The 18968-nt window shown below is 51.7% G+C and overlaps 2 protein-coding genes across 3 annotated transcripts in view; both read left to right on the forward strand.

The window, feature by feature from the left end:
• The window catches only part of LOC142818212 (uncharacterized), a 56741-nt gene that overhangs the window by 28975 nt on the left and 8798 nt on the right, over positions 1-18968 (forward strand). The window contains exon 1 of one of the 2 annotated variants that reach the window (XM_089770754.1): positions 17144-17456. The exons of the other annotated variant lie outside the window; for it this stretch is intronic. The gene's annotated coding sequence lies outside the window, so the exon portion shown is untranslated. Of the gene's footprint in view, positions 1-17143; positions 17457-18968 lie in introns of those variants that run through there. 2 annotated transcript variants of the gene reach the window in all.
• On the forward strand, positions 428-9850 carry LOC149522074 (uncharacterized). The gene is given in 5 exon segments (XM_089770855.1): positions 428-5284; positions 5733-5859; positions 8048-8161; positions 8680-9638; positions 9640-9850. Coding segments are annotated over 5 exon segments (1296 nt in total). The 5' UTR covers positions 428-5260; the 3' UTR covers positions 9712-9850.

Below are 18968 nucleotides of genomic sequence, written 5' to 3' on the forward strand. Positions count from 1 at the left end.
AGGAATACTTCTTACAAGCTGTTAAATCTATTCTAAAACTCAGTGTTTTGCTTTGGATTGGACAGATTTGTAACTAGAGCTTGTTCTTCTAAAGGGAAGATCTGATACTTTTTAATTATTTTCTGTGCCTCCTCTCTATCTTCAGTGATGTGTGGTAAGGGCTTATATAGGGCTGGGCATAGAGAGGGGTAGAGGGGGTAATGTTGAGCTAAATTCTTTCTTAAGCTGTCTACACTGGCCGCTTGAATTTCAGCAAGAACACTGACGATCTCATGTAAGATTGTCAGTGCTTTTGCAGAAATACTATGCTGCTCCCGTTCGGGCAAAAGTCTTTTTCTGAAAAACTTTTGCGCAAAAGGGCCAGGGTAGACAGCATAGTACTGTTTTCCGCAAAAAAGCCCCGATTGCAAAAATGGCGATCAGGGTTTATTTGCAGAAAACCGCGTCTAGATTGGCCACGGACGCTTTTCCGCAAAAAGTGCTTTTGCGGAAAAGCATCCTGCCAATCTAGACGTGCTTTTCCGAAAATGCTTTTCACGGAAAACGTTTCCGTGAAAAGCATTTTTGGAAAATCATGCCAGTGTAGACGTAGCCGGAGTGTAGTTGAATTTAGCCACACAAAGTTGATTTTCTAAACAGTGAGTCCGCACTACCAAGTCTGTTCTGTTGACTTTAAGGGCTGCTGAAGTCAATTTTGGTGCTCCTTTTCATAAGGCATAAAGCAAATTTTGACCTTGCATGGTTGAATTCAGTGTACTGTGGACTCAATTTTGAGAAAGTCGAGGTTCTTGGCCTTTGGGAGCTATCCCACAGTGCCCTGCTGTGACCGCTCTGGCCAGAACTTGTGTCTTTCCTGCTCTCCAAGGGTACATCTACACTGCAACACTATTTCACAATAAATAGCGCTATTCTGAAAGAACTTAGTCCGCGTCTACACAGCAGGCAGTTATTTCGAAGTAGTGTCAAAATACTGTCAAGGTGGAGGACTTCTTACTCCAACTCCTGTAACCCTCATTGTACAAGGAATAAGGGGAGGCGGAGGAAGAGTGCTCTATTTCGAAATAGGTGCTATGTGGACGCTCCCAATTTCAAAAGAAGCTGTTTTGAAATAAGCAACTCAACTGATGTAGCTCAGTTTGCGTCGCTTATTTCGAGTTAAGCCCTGCACCCCCAAGTGAACAGGACAAGCCCTGGGAAAATTTGAATGTCATTTCCTGTGCAGCCAGTGTGGCGAGCACACCTCACAGCAGGGAGCCCACCTGAGTAGCACATGTAGCCATGACTTCCGAGAGTTCAAGTCCCATGACCTTCGTCCCAGGGGCACAAAAGAGCACCAGAATGGAGTGTGCAGGAGATCTTGGACCTTGTCAGGGCACGGGGGAGAGGAACCCCTTTTCTTGGAGCTCTGAAACATCAAAAGAAATGCCGATATCTACATGAAGATAGCAAAGTGCATGGTGGAGAAGGGATACTCCAGAGACCCTCAGAAGCGTTGTGTTCAAATAAAGGAGCTGAGGCAGACCTATCACAAAACGAAGGAGGCAAATGGATGGTTTGGTGCATTGCCGCAAACCTGTCGCTTTGAGAAGTGGCTGCATGCAATCCTTAGGGGACCTGACCAGCCTCCCAAGCCAGACCAGGGAGTCCGCCCACAACGCTCAGGGCAGCAGCATGGCGGACAGCGTGGTGGCAGAAGGGGAGGGGAAGAATGGCCAGCTAGTGATCGGTGAGAGACAAGAACTTTTCATCCCTTTGGAACCAGTCCCCGTCTCCCAGGACATCTCTCAGTCAAGCACGGATCCTGGAGGGCCCTTCTGCTGAGTTCAAAATTTTTTTCTTAAGCGGAGAAGACACCTTCTCACACTAAGCTGGCAGTAATGGGGGTCTGGTGTCAGTGCAGCATTAGATCCGGGTTTCTGAAGACAGAAGTTATGCCTTAGCCTGTCTGGGAAGAGCCCAGCACTCTAGTGATCAGTGCTGCTGGAACAGTCCTTAAGGCTGTTGACAAGTTCCCCTACCCGGGACGTGTACTGTCCTCTAGCATAAATGTGGATCATGACGCATCTGTTCGACTAGCCAAAGCCTTTGGAAAATTGACCAAACACCTATGGAATGACCATGGTATTAAACTCCATACCAAGGTAGTGGTTTATCAGGCAGTTGTCCTGAATGTCCTCCTGTATGGCTCAGACTCATGGACAATATATCATTGCCATGTTTTGAAGCTCAATCAGTTCCATATGCGTTGTCTGAGGAAGATTGCCCACGTGAATTGGAGGGACAAAATTCCGAACATGGAGGTTCTTAAGCTGTGTAGTGTCATGGGCATGGAAGCATCATGGGTATGGAAGCAATGCTTATGAACAGTTTCGCTGGATTGGTCCTGTTATGAGGATGGATGATACACAGATACCAAAGATGGTCTTCTATGACCAGCTTGCTCATGGAAAGTGCTCTATCGGTGTTCAGTATGGGTGTGTCTAGACTACAGGGTTTTGTCGACAAAACTGGACTTTTGTCGACAAAACTATACCTGCGTCTACACTGCCTTTGAGTTATGTCGACGTATGTAAACCTCATTCTACGAGGAATAACTCCTATTATTGCATCTACACTGTCCTTAGCGTCCACACTGTTATGTTGACAAAGCGGCTTGCTTTGTCGACAGAACTGGATGTAGTCTAGACGCTCTTTGTCGACAGAAGCTTTGTCCACAGTATCTGTCGACAAAACTTCTGTCGACAAAACCCTGTAGTCTAGACATACCCTATAAGTGCTATAAAGACATTTTAAAGGCCAACATGAAGTCATGCGACGTATCTCCCAATGATCTGGAAACGCTAGTTCAGGACAGGTTGTCCTGGCAGCAAACCACTGTACAGGCTCTTAACTGCTTTGAGAGTCAGCGTATCCAGGCATTTCAGGAAAAGCGCAGGATCCGAAAAGAACATACCGCAAGTTGGCGGCTTTTGATGTGAGCTCTGTAATCGGCTCTGCCAATCAAGGATTGGTTTAGTCGCTTACCAGCGGCGTCATAGAAGATGAGATCTGTCGATCGACGGCTCAGTCCAAGAAGATGTGATTTGGAGAAGAGGGATCTCTCGCATGGCAAGCGGGATAAAGAAGGAGGGGAAGCGATTCACTTCTGCCTTTGCTGCCTTTGCTTCAGTACCTCTGGCACCCCCTTCCCACCCTCCTGCCCTCGGGCTCCGTGGCTTCCTGAAAAAATTAGGAAGAACGGCTCTTGCGCAAGAGGGTTTTTTTGCACAAAAAGGAGCCATCTACACAGCTTTTTGCGCAGCAAAAACGGCCCCTAATTAATATGCTAATCTGCACTTCATTTGCATCGGCTTTTGCGCAAGAGAGGGGCAGTGTAGACAAAGCCCTTGTGTCCAGCTGTTCCCTGGAGAATTCTGCTATGTGCCTGCAGTACAGTGGCTGCTTTAAAGCATCACTTTGGCCTTGCACAGAACACCTCCCCACTGTCTTTAGGGAGACTGTCATTGTATGCTAGCAGATCAGGTTTTAGGCTCCACTGTATACCTCCTGTAATATGTGTCCTTGTAACTTTCCATGACAGCAGGAATAGCAGGCAGCTCTTTGCGTCCTCCTCCAGCACCTGTCCGGCTCACGCCAATCTACAGGCAAAAAGGGACCCGAGAAGACATGTTTAAGGAGCAAATGGAGTAGAGGAATATGTTCCTGGAAGAGAGGACAGCGGAGAAGCAGGAGAGGATGGTGTGCAGGGAACTGCAAGCAAAGCACGAGGAGAATATTTTGAAGCAACAGGAGAACGTCTGTTCATCCCTGACAGCTGGGATGGAGTGCCTGGCAAAGAGCCTAGAGGCCCCTTTTCCCCATGCAAAACAACTTTCCCTCTTCACCCAGTTTCATAACCTCTATCCCCACGGGCCCCAGGACAAGGGGTTGGGAACATAAGGGCAGCCTCACACTCAACCTGCAGGGATGCAAAAGGCTTTCCTCACATTTCTCTCCCCCTTCTTCCCCCGCGCTTCAGGTCCCACCGTGGACTTGTTTTCTGTCCCTGCTGTCTTCCCTAAATAAAAAAAATGCACGATCTTTGAACAACAGTCATTTTATTGCTTGTATTGCGGGGTGGGGGCGGTGATGTAGTGGGGGGGAACTTGCTGGTTTCTATGGGTCTGTGGTAACCCCCACTGGCTGCTGCCGGTACCACAGCCCAGAAGGACAAGGGATGAGTCATTATGCAAAGGGTCTCTCAACCTGTCTGACCAGCTACCCCCCAGGGAGAGAAACAAAGGAAGGTGGAATGCTGCCCTGGCTGGGGGGCAGGGCTGGAAGGGAGTTAGTTAGTTTCTGTCTGGGATCATGGAGGAAGCAGCCTCAGCAACAGGCTGGGGGGTTTAGAAGCCGAGACACCCCCCCCCCATATCAAGGGGGGCTGAGGCATCCTAGGCCTGCCCTGTAACCTGATGACATCTGTGCTATGCTGTATCCTGGAGAAGCAATAAACCACCTCTATTCTACTGGCTGGTGGAGTCTGTTCGTGCCATTTCGGGGGTGCAGGAGGCAGGGGGGTTACAGGCAAACCCACTGAATGCAGGGGCACCTCGCTGAGAGCCATGCGCATGACTCTCAAGACGGGCCAGTCATAAAACTTTCTTTCCAAGCTTCTGCCCCCTGCTGCGCTCTCCTTATCACCCTGGTGCTCAGAGTCTCTGGCTAGGCCAAGGGTGGGCAAATTCCAGTCCGCGGGGTTACTCCCTGGAGGGCCCCCACCTCCATATTTACTTGCGCCTCCGCAGATATCGGAGGATCGCAGCTCTGGTTGGCCGCGAATGGCGATTCACGACCAATGCGAGCGGTGGGAAGTGGTGTCCTAGTGCAGCATGGAGGAAACCTTGCTTGGGTCCATCCCTGCACACACCTCTAGGCAGACTGACTCTCCGGGGAGACCCAGGAGGAGCTGAGAGAGGAAAAGCCGCTTGCTGACTCTGCAGACGCACCGCCCTGCTAGGGGGTGAAGGGAGTCAAAGAGGGTCACACGACAGTATCAGGCAGAACCTCCCGCAACGGGGCTCCTTTGACTCTGCTCTTTTTCTAGCATTTGGCCCAGAGATATTACTGGGAGGCTTTGAAGAGCCCAAGGTATGTTTGGATTCGGGGTGTGAAATGGTCCCAGCCCCTTCTGTAATCGCCCCTCTCGCCCGGACAGGCTGAGGAATCGCGTCCACATTTCGCTCCAGAGCGCCCGTCTGCCAGGGGCCAGGGCCGGGCCATGGCCGGGACGGAGCCAGCTCAGGTAGGGGGTTTTCAGGGAGCTGCTGGGCAGGGGGAGGGAGAGACAGGGAGGGGACAGGGTGGGGGTAAACCTGCTGATTTTTTGATCAGGCCCAATTGGCAGCAGGGAAGGAGGGGATGTTCCCATTTTCTCAAACAGGGCACAACCACGCTGGGCGGGGCTGGGAACATTTTCCAGACTCCCCATGCCGGAGCCTGACCCCACTGGGCAGAGGCTGCTGTGAAATACCAAGGGGAGCCGTTGGAATTCCTGTCCCTGTCCCCGGCTCAGAGCTCGGCTTCCCCTCTCAGCCTGTGGCTGGCAGGCGTGTGGGGAAGGAGAAGACCCTGCCCTGCTCCGTCTGCTGGGGGCACAGGAAGCTCACCCCATGGAACCTCCTAGGTGCTCTGCACCCCGATGTCTATCAGGATTGAGGCAGGTGCTGAGCGGGGGACTCTTGTTGTTGCAGATGCGGGTGACCTTCGAGGAGGTGGCTGTGTATTTCACCCAGGGGCAGGGGGCGCTGCTGGGCCCCGCTCAGAGAACCCTCTACAGGGACGTCATGCAGGAGAACTACGAGGCGGTGACCTCGCTGGGTAAGGGCGTCCTGGCCCCTCGGGGATTAGGAGCCGTGGGGTCTGCGTGTCCGACATGGGTCAGGTTCTTCCCTGCTCAGTGAAAAGAGAGGGGACTGGGTTACTCAGGGCCTAAGTTCCCTGCAAGCGGCGCAACTGTGCAGCCCTTTAATGAGCCCTGCACAGAAGCTCAGAGCTCCCACTCAGGCAGGGAGCTCAGCTGACCGGCACCAAGGTGGGGGCATCTCTTTGAGCAGCATCGAACGGAGCTGCCTGCTTCAAACGGAGGAACTGAGGGTACGCTCCGAGCCATGTAGATTTGTTTGTTTGGCAAAGGGAAATGAAGCCGCGATTTAAATAATCGTGGCTTCATTTAAATTTACATGGCTGCCGTGCTGAGCCGACAAACAGCTGATCAGCTGTTTGTCGGCTCAGCGCGCTCGTCTGGACGCTCACCTGCCGACATGAAAGCCCTTTATTGACCTCCCCGGTAAACCTCATCCTACAAGGCATAACGGGGAGGTCGATAAAGGGCTTTCAGGGAGCGTCCAGACTAGCGCGCTGAGCCGACAAACAGCTGATTTGTCGGCTCAGCGCGGCAGCCATGTAAATTTAAATGAAGCCGCGATTATTTAAATCGCGGCTTCATTTCCCTTTGCCGATCAGCCTAATCTACATGGCTCCATCGATGGAGCCATGTCGTTTAGACACACCCTGAGAGCAGTTAGGGAGGGGAGATGAGGGCGGAATAGGGATGTAAGCGACTCTCTGATAATCATAAGCTTATTGGATAGTCAAGTAGTGACTCGACCACTCGCTTCCCCCTCCCCCTTGCTGCCTCTATCAGAGAGAGGCAGCAAGGGAGAGGAGCAGGAGCCGATGCTGGAGGAAGCCAGCTTAAAAGCCGGCTCCTTCCCCTCCCCCAGCATCGGCTCCGTGGGCGGGGAGCAGGGGCACTGCGGGGAAACAGCGCCCGTGGGGACTGACGCCGTCCCCGCACGCACCAGTTCCCACGGTGGTGCTTCAGCCTTTGAAATGTACGAGAGCCCCAAGCAGTCCGGACGGTCCTGGCACGCTCTGATCCCTGAACCTGCAGGGGTGGCTCCTGGAGCTGGCATGAGCCAATGATAGCCGCATTTTAACATCCTTAGGATGGAAGGAGGGACTAAGTGGCTGGCAGGAGAGTTGTAGGGTCGGGAGTTTGTGGGGAGGGAGGGAGGGAGGGAGTAATTGGCTGGGGGGAGTTGGAGGGGAGGGGAGTTTGGGGAGTCCTGTCTGTGGGAGGAGAGAGAGAGATGTTGAGGCAGAAACTCAGCACTCTCCTCAAACCTCCTGGGGTGGGAAGGCGGGGAGGGGTAAGGGACTGACTGCATGGAGTAGGTAGGGAACGGGGTGGGGGGGAAGAGTGGGTGCTGTCGTTGGGGAGAGGTGGACGTGGAAAGTTTGTTTGTGCCGTGTGTCCTGGGGTGAGGTGGATGCGTTGAAAACACCTATAGCTGCTCCTCGTGCTGGCCAGTCCAAGAATTAGCTCTTATCCCCTCTGGGGATATGTCTGCATTGCAGAGGGTTTTTTTCCCCCCGGAAAAACGGCCGTTTTTCTGAGAAAACTTCACTTACGTCCACACTGCGATCAGGTTCTTGCGAGGAAAAAAAAATCAAAAGAAGAGAGGGGGTTTTCTGACATTGGTAAAGCTCTTTCTACGAGGAAGAAGCCTTTTTTCGTGTGTGGATGGGGAAGAGGGAGTTCTTTCGAAAGAAGAGGAAAGAGGAAAAAGCACAGGTTCCCTGGTGGCCCCTCCGTCCATAGTAATCACAGCTGAAATGCAAGAGAGCATCCATTCAGTGCACTTTTGCTGTGTAGATTCTCTCTTTTGGAAGAAGTTTTTTCGGAAGATCTCTTCTGGAAAAGCTTCTTCCGAAAGAAGCCTGAAGTCTAGACGTAGCCTGGGGCGCCCTCCTCCGGCAGGGTCTCATCTGCTACTTCTTGGCCTTTCTGTCTCTTCCATGCCAGGCCCCGCATCCCTCCCAGACAACAGCATCCCTTCCTATGAGTACTGCCCCCTGGCTGTCTCCACATTCTGGGGTCTTCCCCTCAGGAGAAACCACTCAGTTCCCTCTGAGCGGCATGGCCAGTGGGGTTGCTGCTTTGTGACACGCTTTCTCAGTATTCCATGTGCCCTGATCTGCTCTGATTTCACCCTCTGTGCAGGGTTTCCCGTTCCCAAACCTGAGCTGATCGCCCGGCTGGAACGAGGGGAAGAGCCCTGGGTGCCCAATCTCCAGGCCAGAGAGGAAAGAGAGATCCCAAGAGGCACCCGCACAGGTGAGGACTGACACAGAAAGCCGCTGGGGAATGAAGGGGAAAACTTGAGAATCCCCCAAAACTGGTGTAAGTTAGGAAGCCTAATCCGAACTACCTAGTTCGTGCCGCGTGTAGCCGTGCGGCACGCAGTCCAAACTAGCCGGCATTTAAAAATGGCACTGGCCGGCTTTATGCAAATGAAGCCCGGGAAATTCAAATCCCGGGCTTCATTTGCAACTCCGTATGACTACCTTACCCTCCCCTAGTTCGAACTAGGGGGGTAGTGTAGACATACCCTAAGTTCCGTGAGAACTGCTTCCTCTCACGCAGGACAAGGCTGCTGTCAGCTGATATCATGCACAGTGGTGAGAGTTTCCTTCCCAACTTTCTTTCCTTGTGTGCATTTGTGTGGGAAGTGAAGACAGAATCCCATTGCTCGGTCTGTGCAATTTCAGTGGGTTGGGTTTTCCCTGGGTGCTGTTCCTCTTTCTCCCCAGCTCAGTGACGCCTGCCTGGATTGTCTCTCTCTCTCCCAGCAGGTGATGGGCCACGGAGTAAGAATGAAGAGGGAAATCAACCGACGGAAGTTCCGGGGGAAATGGATTCACAGGGGACCTCCGTGGGACGACCTAAAGGGAATTTTTCTCACTGCTTGGAGCAAGTAGAAGCCTGGGGGAATTGGCTCAGCTCAGAGAGGCTGCTGGGAAACCACACAAGGTGCAAAGTGGATGAGTCTATTAAACATGGAGGAGGAGACAAAGATCCCACAGCCCAGCAGAATGATCCCAAGGGAGAGAAACCCTCCCCGTGCTTGCAGTGTGGGAAAAGCTTCATTCAGAGATCACACCCTGAGACACCTCAGACAATCAATCCTGGAGAGAAACCCCTTCAATGCTTTGACCATGGTGAAACCTTCAGTAACTGCTCAGACCTTAATAACCGTGGGAGAAGCCACACAGGAGAGAAACCCTGTCAATGTTTCCAGAGTGGGAACTGTTTGCATGGAAACTCAGCACAAAGTACATCTCAGGTGAGCCACACAGGAGACAGACCCCATACGTGCTTAGACTGTGGGAAAAGTTTCAAATGGAGGTCAGCCCTTGTTTCCCATCAGGCAGTCCACACTGGGGAGAGACCCCATCAGTGCTTGGACTGTGGGAAAAGTTTTGCACGGAAGTCAGACCTTGTTAAACATCAGAAAATCCACACTGGAGAGAGACCTCACAAATGTTTAGACTGTGGGAAAAGCTTCAGGGGGAGGTCAGACCTTTTTACTCATCGGACAGTCCACACGGGAGAGAGACTCCACAAGTGCTTAGTCTGTGAGAAAACTTTCAGGGTCAAGTCAGCCCTTGTTTCACATCAGAAAATCCACACTGGAGAGAGACCTCATAAGTGCTTAGTCTGTGGAAAAGGTTTCATATGGAGGTCAGAGCTTGTTAAGCATCAGATATTGCACACAAGAGAGAGATCCCATAAGTGCTTCAAATGTGGAAAATGTTTCATACAGAAGTCAGAGCTTGTTAGACATCATGCTATTCACACAGGAGAGAAACTGCATAAGTGCTTGAAGTGTGGGAAGTGTTTCACACTCAGGGCGTATCTTGTTAAACATCAGAGAATCCACACAGGAGAGAGACCCCATATGTGCTTGAACTGTGGAAGAAGTTTCACACAGAGATCAACTCTTATAAATCATCAGAGACGCCACACTGGGGAGAGACCTCATAAATGCTCAGACTGTGGGAAAAGTTTCATACAGAAATCCAGTCTTATAAATCATCAAAGGATCCACACAGGAGAGAGAACCCGTGCATGCATAGACAGTGAGAAAAGTCACATACAGAGTTCAGCCCTTCTTAAACATCATGTAGACCACACAGCAGAGAGATCTCATAAGTGTATGGAATGTGGAAAATGTTTCATACAGAGATCAACACTTACAAATCATCAAAGGATCCACACAGGAGAGAGGCCCCATAAGTGCTTGGACTGTGAGAAAAGGTTCACACGGAGGTCAGACCTTGTTAGGCATCTGATAATTCACATCGGAAAGAGAATCCACAAATGCTTTGAGTGTGGGAAAAGTTTTATGCAGAGGTCAGACCTTGTTATGCATCAGAGAATCCACACTGGAGAGAGACCCCACAAATGCTTGTACTGTGGGAAAAATTTCAGGGTCAAGTCGGCCCTTGTTTCACATCAGAAAATCCACACAGGAGAGAGACCTCATAAGTGCTTAGACTGTGGGAAAAGCTTCATATGGAGGTCACAGCTTGTTAAACATCAGAGAGTGCATACAAATGTGAGACCCCATAAGTGCTTACAATGTGGAAAATGTTTTGTATGGAGGTCAGACCTTGTTAGACATCAAGCAATCCACACTGGAGAGAGACCCCACGAATGCTTGTACTGTGGGAAAAAATTCAGGGTCAAGTCAGCCCTTGTTTCACATCAGAAAATCCACACAGGAGAGAGATCCCATCAGTGCTTAGACTGTGGAAAAAGTTTTATAAGGAGGTCGGACCTAGTTAGACATCAAATTTTGCACACAAATGTAAGACCCCATAAGTGCTCACAATGTGGAAAATGTTTTCTGTGGATGTCTGGCCTCGTTAGACATCAGGCAATCCATACAGGAGAGAGACCCCATGAGTGCTTGGACTGTGGGAAATGTTTCACACACAGTTCATACCTTGTTAAACATCAGAGAATCCACACCACACAGCGCTCATAAAGTGCTTGGACTGTGGAAAAGTTTCCTATGGAGATTGACTTTTAAAAATCATCAAAGGATCTATGCAGGAGAGAGACTCCACAAGTATGTGGACAGTGGGAACAGTTTGTAAAACTTTTGCTAAACGTCAGAGAATCCACACAGAAGATAGACCCTATAAGTGCTTAGCCTGCGAGAGAAGTTACCTACAGAGACTTCAGCCCTTGTTAAACGTCAGGCTGTCTACACAGCAGACACACCCCATGAGTGTTTGGACGGGGCTGAAAAGTTTCCTTGTTGGACATTTGGCAATCCACATTGGAGAGAGGCACCCACAAATGCTTAGACTGTGGGAAAAGCTTCATACTGAAGTCAGACCTTGTTACTCCTCAGACAGTCCACACAGGAGAGAGACCTCATAAGTGCTTAGTCTGTGGGAAAAGCTTCATATAGAGAGCCCCTCTTATAAATCATCAGAGAATCCACAGTGGGGAGCGATTCCATAGGATGTTGCGTGACTAGAGACATTCAGCCAATAATTGTATTGACTGTATGTACTTACATCGTGTTAGAGCTTTACAGTGTAATCAAACTGTTCCCGTCTAGGGCTCTATTCTCTCAATTCAGAGATCAAAAGGAAATGTTGAACGTATAGATAAAACGTTGGTATAATAATGTGTTGTCTATGCGTGTCTCTGAAGTTTATGATCTTCTTTATGGATAATCGCCTTATTTTATTGTGTTCCCTCCCTCTCTCTTCCTTTCCCAGCCACAATCCCCCTGCCATGGAAATGAGGAGAACACTAGGGCCAGGCCCCACCTTCACCCTAGTCACCTGTCCCCCTCCGCCATCTTCCACCAGCCCCTGGGCTAGGCGCCCCTACCCACGTGCCACGGTTCTCTGAAGAGGGAGTGTCTCCGGTGGCCACTCCCCTCTGCGAATACCCCCGGCACCGGGATCTGAGGGTACCAATAGTAATGGGGCAGTTTGATGAGCTATGGGGAGGAAACGGTGGATTGAATGGGGCTGGGAAGCAGGGGGCGCTGGCTGCTCAGGCTTTTGGGGATCAGGGGATAAGAGCCGCTGCCTGTCCTCACTCCCCCTCTTAGCCTCTGTGTTCACACAGCATGACAGAGGCAGATTCCCAGAGGTGCGTGTTGTGGGAAGCCGAGAGATCCCATCTCTGCCTCTGCAGCACCCGCCTCCTTCTGAGGTAGGAAATGTGGTAGGGAGCAGCAAGCACCTCTCTGTGATCCTTCACCAGGTTGTGAAGCTTGCGGCTAAGATTTTTTTTCATGGAAATCTTCAGTAAGCCCCAGGGTATGTCTACACTGCAGAGGAGTTTTTTTGGAAAACGGCAGTTTTTCTGAAAAAAACTTAACTTACATCCACACTGCAATCTTGTTTTTTTTTTAATCGAAAGAACGGAGGTTTTTTTTTCCGACATTGGTAAACCTCTTTTTATGAGGAAGAAACCTTTTTCAGAAAGAGCCTTTTTCTGAAAGGCGTGTGTGGATGGGGAAGAGGGAGTTCTTTCGAAAGTAGAGGAAAAAGCACAGGTGGCCACTCTGTCCACAGGAATCACACCTTAAATGCGAGAGAGCATCCAATCAGTGTGGACGCTGTCTTTCGAAAAAGCAGATCGCTTTTTCGATGAGCTTTGGCAGTGTGGACGCTCTCTTTCAGAAGAAAGTTTTTTGGAAGATCTCTTCCGGAAAAGCTTCCTTCAAAAGAAGCCTGCAGTCTAGACGTAGCCTCCGAGTGGTCCACGGAAGCCTGTGATCTGTCTGTGGATTTTTCTAATAATGTCTGTGACAACAGGGGAGGTGGAAGATTCTAGCACCCATCGCTGCTGGGGTCCCATAGTGGCTGGGCGGTTGCAAGGATCATGTTTTGGAGCTCAGTGGACTCCCCCTGCCCATGGGTCACCAGCCACCTCTGGACCCTCAGAGTTCTGGGGTCACTCACGGTGGTCTGGAGCTCTTCCGTACCTCAACAGCTTGTAGAGGGGAGCTTTCAGCTACCATGGACAGCAAGAAGGCCCCAAAACTCCAAGCCACCAGGGGTGAAAGTCATGGAGATTTCTGGAAGTCACCGATTCTGTGACTTCTGTGACCTCGGTAACAAAACTGTAGCCTTCCTTACATGTTCTGCCCCCTTTCTCATTAGCAGAATGTTCATTAGTCCCTGAGATCCTCCTTTGGGGATTGGCTGTCTCATTCCCAGGTAGTCTTACATTACTCCAGGCCCTGCTGAAAAGCATTTAGTGTTTGTCTCTTGTGACAACAAGGACAAGTGCAGAGTCCTGCACTTGAGATGGAAGAATCCCAAGTATTGTTACAGGCTGGGGACCAACTGGCTAAGTAGCAGTTCTGCAGAAAAGGACCTGGGGTTACAGTGGACGAGAAGCTGGATATGAGTCAACAGTGTGCCCTTGTAGCCAAGAAGGGGAATGGCATATTGGGGTTCATTAGGAGAAGCATTGCCAGCAGATCCAGAGAAGTGATTATTCCCCTTTATTTGGCACTGGTGAGGCCACATCTGGAGTATTCTGTCCAATTCTGGGCCCCTCATTACAGAACGGATGTGGACGCATGGGAGAGGGTCCAGCAGAGGGCAACGAAAATGATCAGGGGGCTGGAGCACATGACCTACGAGGAGAGGCTGAGGGATTTGAGCTTGTTCAGTCTGCACAAGAGAAGAAGAGTGAGGGGGGATTTGAGTGGAGCCTTTAACTACGAGAAAGGGGGGTTCCAAAGAGGATGGAGAGAGGCTGTTCTCAGTAGTGATGGATGGCAGAACAAGGAGCAATGGTCTCAAGTTACAGTGGGGGAGGTCTAGGTTGGATATCAGGAAAAACTATTGGTGAAGCACTGGAATGAGTTACCTAAGAGGTGGTGGACTCTCCATCCCTAGAGGTTTATAAGCCCTGGCTGGGGTGATTGAGTTGGGGTTGGTCCTGCTTTGGGCAGGGGGCTGGACTTGACCTCCTGAGGTCTCTTCCAGCCCAAGGATTCTATAATTCTATGACAGGGTGGGTCACAGAGATCTATCCCCTTGAGATGTCACCCGATGGACCGATTATACCTCTGACCAATTATACCTCCTGTGACGGCGTGTTGGGGTTTTCTCGTCTCCTGCACCCCCGAAATGGCACGAACAGACTCCACCAGCCAGTAGGATAGGGGGAGTTTATTGCTTCTACAGGATACAGCACAGCACAGATGTAATCCGTTTACAGGAACTGGGGCTAGGAGGCCTCAGTGCCCCCCCCCCCTTGAGATGGGGGGTGGCTGGGCCCCTAAATCCCAGCGCCCTCTCCAGCTCCTTCCCCCCTGCTTCCCAGACAGAAACTAACTAACTCTCCTCCAGCCCTGCCCCCCAGCCAGGGCAGCATTCCACCTTCCTTTGTTTCTCTCCCTGGGGGGTAGCTGGTCAGACAGGTTTGGAGCCCCCTTTGCATAATGACTCACCCCCTGCCCTGCTGGGTCGTGCTACAGACAGCAGAGGTCGCCCACAGCCCCAGCAAGGTGCCCACACTACGTCACACCTCCCTATCCTGTGGGGTACCCCACCACCCTGTTCTGCTGAGCCAGGAGCTCTGGTTTCTTCCCAGCAAAGGCATAGAGCTGGGGTAGCAGCCGCCCAACAGGGTAACGAGACCCTGAGAAGACGCTCAGATCCGGGAAGGCTCAGATACAGGGACTTGACACAGCACCCTGGTGCACAGATCCAGTGGGATCAAAACCTCAGATAAATCCATCTGACTCTGTATAAAAGTTTGACGCAGAAAAAGGGAAGACATGATAGGGACAGGAAGTGGGGAAACGAAGGAGTTGTCCCAGGCCCCGCACCTTTCTGGGATTGGGTTGATTGAGTTGGGATTGGTCCTGCCTTGGGCAGGGGGCTGGACGTGATGACTCCTGAGGTCTCGTCCAGTTCTATGATTCTATGATGTCCCTGCCTGTGGGTGTTCAAGATTTAATGCAAGCTAGTGCGATAGAGGATATTGGCTGGTTCCCCCTCTCTGGTGAACCCAGGTCAGGTCATGTTTCAGCACCAGGACGATGAAAGCCCAGTGATGCACTGCCAGGTCCCAAAGCTCCCACGCGCTAGCAGCATCTACACACGGGGAGAAAAGGGCTGAGAAGCCAGGAGAGACGCTGAGAGCCCGTCATAGAAGCAAAACACCCCGAGAGCAGGGAACAGCTCAGGTTGGAAGGATGCAGTGTGGGGTGAGTGGGGCGGAGACACTCGCTATTGTCTCCACTGAGGACACCATGGTTAATGAGTTCAGGACAGATGAGCAGTGCAAATTAGTGAATTGGTTCTCCACTTCGTTGATCGAAAGTGGATCCACCCCCGCCATAGTGACCCTTAGGAGGCTGACTGCCCACTTTCGGCTAATTCACTCCACAAGGAGAAATAGTAAAACAAATGTATGGGCTCCAAATGATAGATTGAAAGCGATTATGGTCTAAACTCACAGCCCCGCTAGGATGCGTCTACACTGCACCCTTAGCTCGAAATAAGCTACACAGTTGGAGCGATGCAAATTGGGTAGCTTATTTCGAGTTCATTTCAAAATAGCTTATTTTGTAATTTGGTGCTGTCTACACAGCACAAAACGTCTATTCCAAAACGTCCCTTACTCCTCGTGGAATGGGGTTTACAGGGACATCGGAATAGTGAACCCGTTATATTTCGAAATAGCAGGCCTGTTCAAAAGACGCAGAATAGCTCTTTCGGGATACCAGAAGTATCCCAAAATAGCACCACAGTGTAGACATATTGGGCAGCATCTTGGTGTGGCGTAGTGGGGGTGCTGTCTGCTCTGTATCCCGGGGTCCCCCTGTGTTGTGATGTGTGATTCTCACTGACTCGCCCACATGTTGTGATGTAGTGTCAGTACCTTACTGGTTGCTGTGCGTGGGCAGTGGGCTGTAGAAGATCCCCACTGGCGGTTGTCTGTAAGCACAGCCCAGCAAGAGGGGCCTCAGGACAGTGGCCAAACCGGTTCTACTGGTTAAGGGAAGAGATGGGACAAAGGAAGTGCATGCTGGGGGAAGGGGCAGTCTTGGGCTGGAATCATGAAGGAACCAGTCTAAGGAGAGGGCTGGAATCCAGGGGCCTAGGGACCCCATGTCAAGAGGTGTGAGGTATCCTGGCTCAAACTTCTGTAAACACATCAGCTGTGTCTACACTGGGCTACTTATTCCGGAAAAGCAGCCGCTTTTCCGGAATAACTTGCCAGCTGTCTACACTGGCCCCTTGCTTTTCTGGAAATCAATGACGATCTACTGTAAAATTGTCAGTGTTTTTCTGGAAAAACAATGCTGCTCCCATTCGGGCAAAAGTCCTTTTTCCGGAAAACTGTTCCGGAAAAGGGCCAGTGTAGGCAGCCCAGTAGTCTTTTCCGCAAAAAAGCCCCGATCGTCATTTTCACGATTGGGGCTTTTTTCTGGAAAAGCGCGTCTACATTGGCCACGGACGCTTTTCCAGAAAAAAGTGCTTTTCCGGAAAAGCATCCTGCCAATGTAGACGCGCTTTTTCCGGAAATACTTATAACGGAAAACTGTTCCGCTTTAAGCATTTCCGGAAAAGGGTGCCGGTGTAGACGTAGCCATCACGTCTGTGCTGTGCTGTATCCTGGAGAAGCAATAAACTGCCTCTATTCTACCGGCTGGCGGAGGCTGTTCTTGCTGCTACGGGGGTGCAGGATCGGGGGAACCCCGACGGCGCTGTCACACTTGGTTCAGGAATTTTTCTGTCCCCGCTGGATAGTGCAGTCCTTAATATTCAGGTTTCTCCCTTAAACCTGGGCCAGCCTCCTCCATGGGAGTCTTCAGTCTTCTGAGCATCTTTGTTGTTTGCAGGGATGATAACCCCAATTGTTGCCCGGAGACTGAGGGAATGTGGCCACCACCAGAGCATGTGTCTGGTCCACAGCATCTCTGCAGCAGAGCGGAGCCTGGTCAGGAGACTCTGAACTTCTCTTACATTCCAGAGCAGGGGTGGGCAGAAGGACCTCTGTGGGCCAAATCTGGCCCACCAAGCAGGTGGATCCTGCCCGCGGAGGCCCGACTGCTCCCCTGCCTGAGGGACTGGTTTCTCCGAAAGCTATTTCGTTTATTGAAGGAGAAAATGTCAAAGCGGCCACCAGGGAGAGTTATTATTGGCCACCTGCATTTGGCCCTGAGCCCCCCTGGGCTGGCTGCTCACCAGGGTCCCTGCTGACTTGCAATGTGTCGGACAGACCCAGCAAGGCAAAGCTCAGGGAGAAGAGTGTCTCGCTAGGACCCAGCAGCAGCAGCAGCAGCAGCAGCAGGCGCGGGGGGAGCGATCGCTGGCTCCGGCCCGGCCGCAGGAAGCGACTCGCCGCCGCTGCTCGCGGGGACTCTGGGGCCAGGCTCCGGGCCGGATCCCCGAGCCCCGGCGGGGGCTGCTGCGGGGCCCCGGAGCCCGGGCTGCAGCCGGGAGGGGGAATCTCCGGCCGGGCCAGTCCCGCTGCTCCCTCCCCAGGAGCCTCTCCCCGGGCAGCGCCCCCAGCCCGGCCCGGCCCAGCTCCTGCCCCAGAGCGGGCAGCGCTTGGGGGGCAGGTAAGAGAGACCCCCCGGGAGCGGCGCCCCGGTGCCCCCGGGCTGCAGGGGGAGGGGTTGGCCCCGGGCTGCTCCGCTGGCTGCGAGTCCCCGCCCGGGCCCGGGGCAGCTGCCGCCCGCCCCTAGGCTGGGGGAGCAGCCACACGAGTGGGAGGGGGCTGAAGAGAGGCGGGGTGCATGTAAAGCAGGACTGAGGGGGGCCCAGGGATGAGTGGGGGCAGGGGTTGAGCTGAAGGGAGGATGGGGCGATTCGGGATGGAGGGGGGGTGGTTATGGGGCTGAGGGAAAGATGTGAGTGGGGGGCTCTGGGAGGGGAACACGGTATGTAAGGAGGAGAGGCTAGAAGGAGACTGAGAGCCAGAGGAGACTGGGTGTGCAAGGCAGAGTGGTTGGGAGAGACACCCCAGTAGATAGGAGCAGAGCTCCCGTCATGACATGCTAAGCCCCTAAGCCATGGCAGTTCCCATAACATAAGAAGTAGGAGTCACCTAATGAAATGAATAGGCAGCTGGTTTAAATGGAACAAAAGAAAGTTTTTCTTCACACAGCGCAGTGTCAACCTGTGGAACTCCTTGCTAGGGGATATTGTCAGGGCCAGGTCTTTACCAGAGTTCAGAAAAGAGCTAGATAAATTAATGGAGGTTAGGTCCATCAATGCCTATTAGTCAGGGTAGGTAGGAATGGTGTCCCTAGTCTTTGTTTTGTCAAAAACTAGGAATGGGTGTCAGGTAATTTGATAATGCCCTGTTCTGTTCACTCCCTCTGGGGGCTCTGACACTGGCCACTGTCAGAAGACTGAAGCCTGGGCTAGATGGATCTTTGGTCTGACCAAGTGTGGCCACTCATAGGGTACATCTAGACTACAGGCTTTTGTCGACAGAAGCTTTGTTGACAGATAGGGTAAGTCTAGGGTAAGATTTGTTTGTTCAGCAAAGGCAAATGAAGCCGCGATTTAAATGATCGCGGCTTCATTTACATTTACATGGCTGCCGCGCTGAGCCGACAAACAGCTGATCAGCTGTTTGTCGGCTCGCGCGCTAGTCTGGACGTTCCCCCTGTCGACATCAAAGCCCTTTGTCGGCAGCCCCGGTAAACCTCATTCCACGAGGAATAACGGGGCTGCCGACAAAGGGCTTTGATGTCGACAGGGGGAACGTCCAGACTAGCGCGCGAGCCGACAAACAGCCGATCAGCTGTTTGTCGGCTCAGCGCGGCAGCCATGTAAATGTAAATGAAGCCGCGATCATTTAAATCGCGGCTTCGTTTGCCTTTGCCTATGTGTCTAATCTACATGCCTCTGCTGACAGAGGCATGTAGTCTAGACACAGCCATACTGTTGACAAAGCTTTTGTCGACAAAGAGTGTCTAAAGACTACATCCATTTCTGTCGACAAAGCAAGCCGCTTAGTCGACATGACAGTGTAGAGGCAAAGGACAGTGTAGATGCAATAACGCCTTCTGTCGACAGAACTCTGTCGACAAAAGGCGTTATTCCTCGTAGAATGAGGTTTA

This window comes from Pelodiscus sinensis, chromosome 19, assembly GCF_052426305.1.
Source record: "Pelodiscus sinensis isolate ZL-2025 chromosome 19, ASM5242630v1, whole genome shotgun sequence".
Classification (NCBI taxonomy): Eukaryota; Metazoa; Chordata; order Testudines; family Trionychidae; genus Pelodiscus; species Pelodiscus sinensis.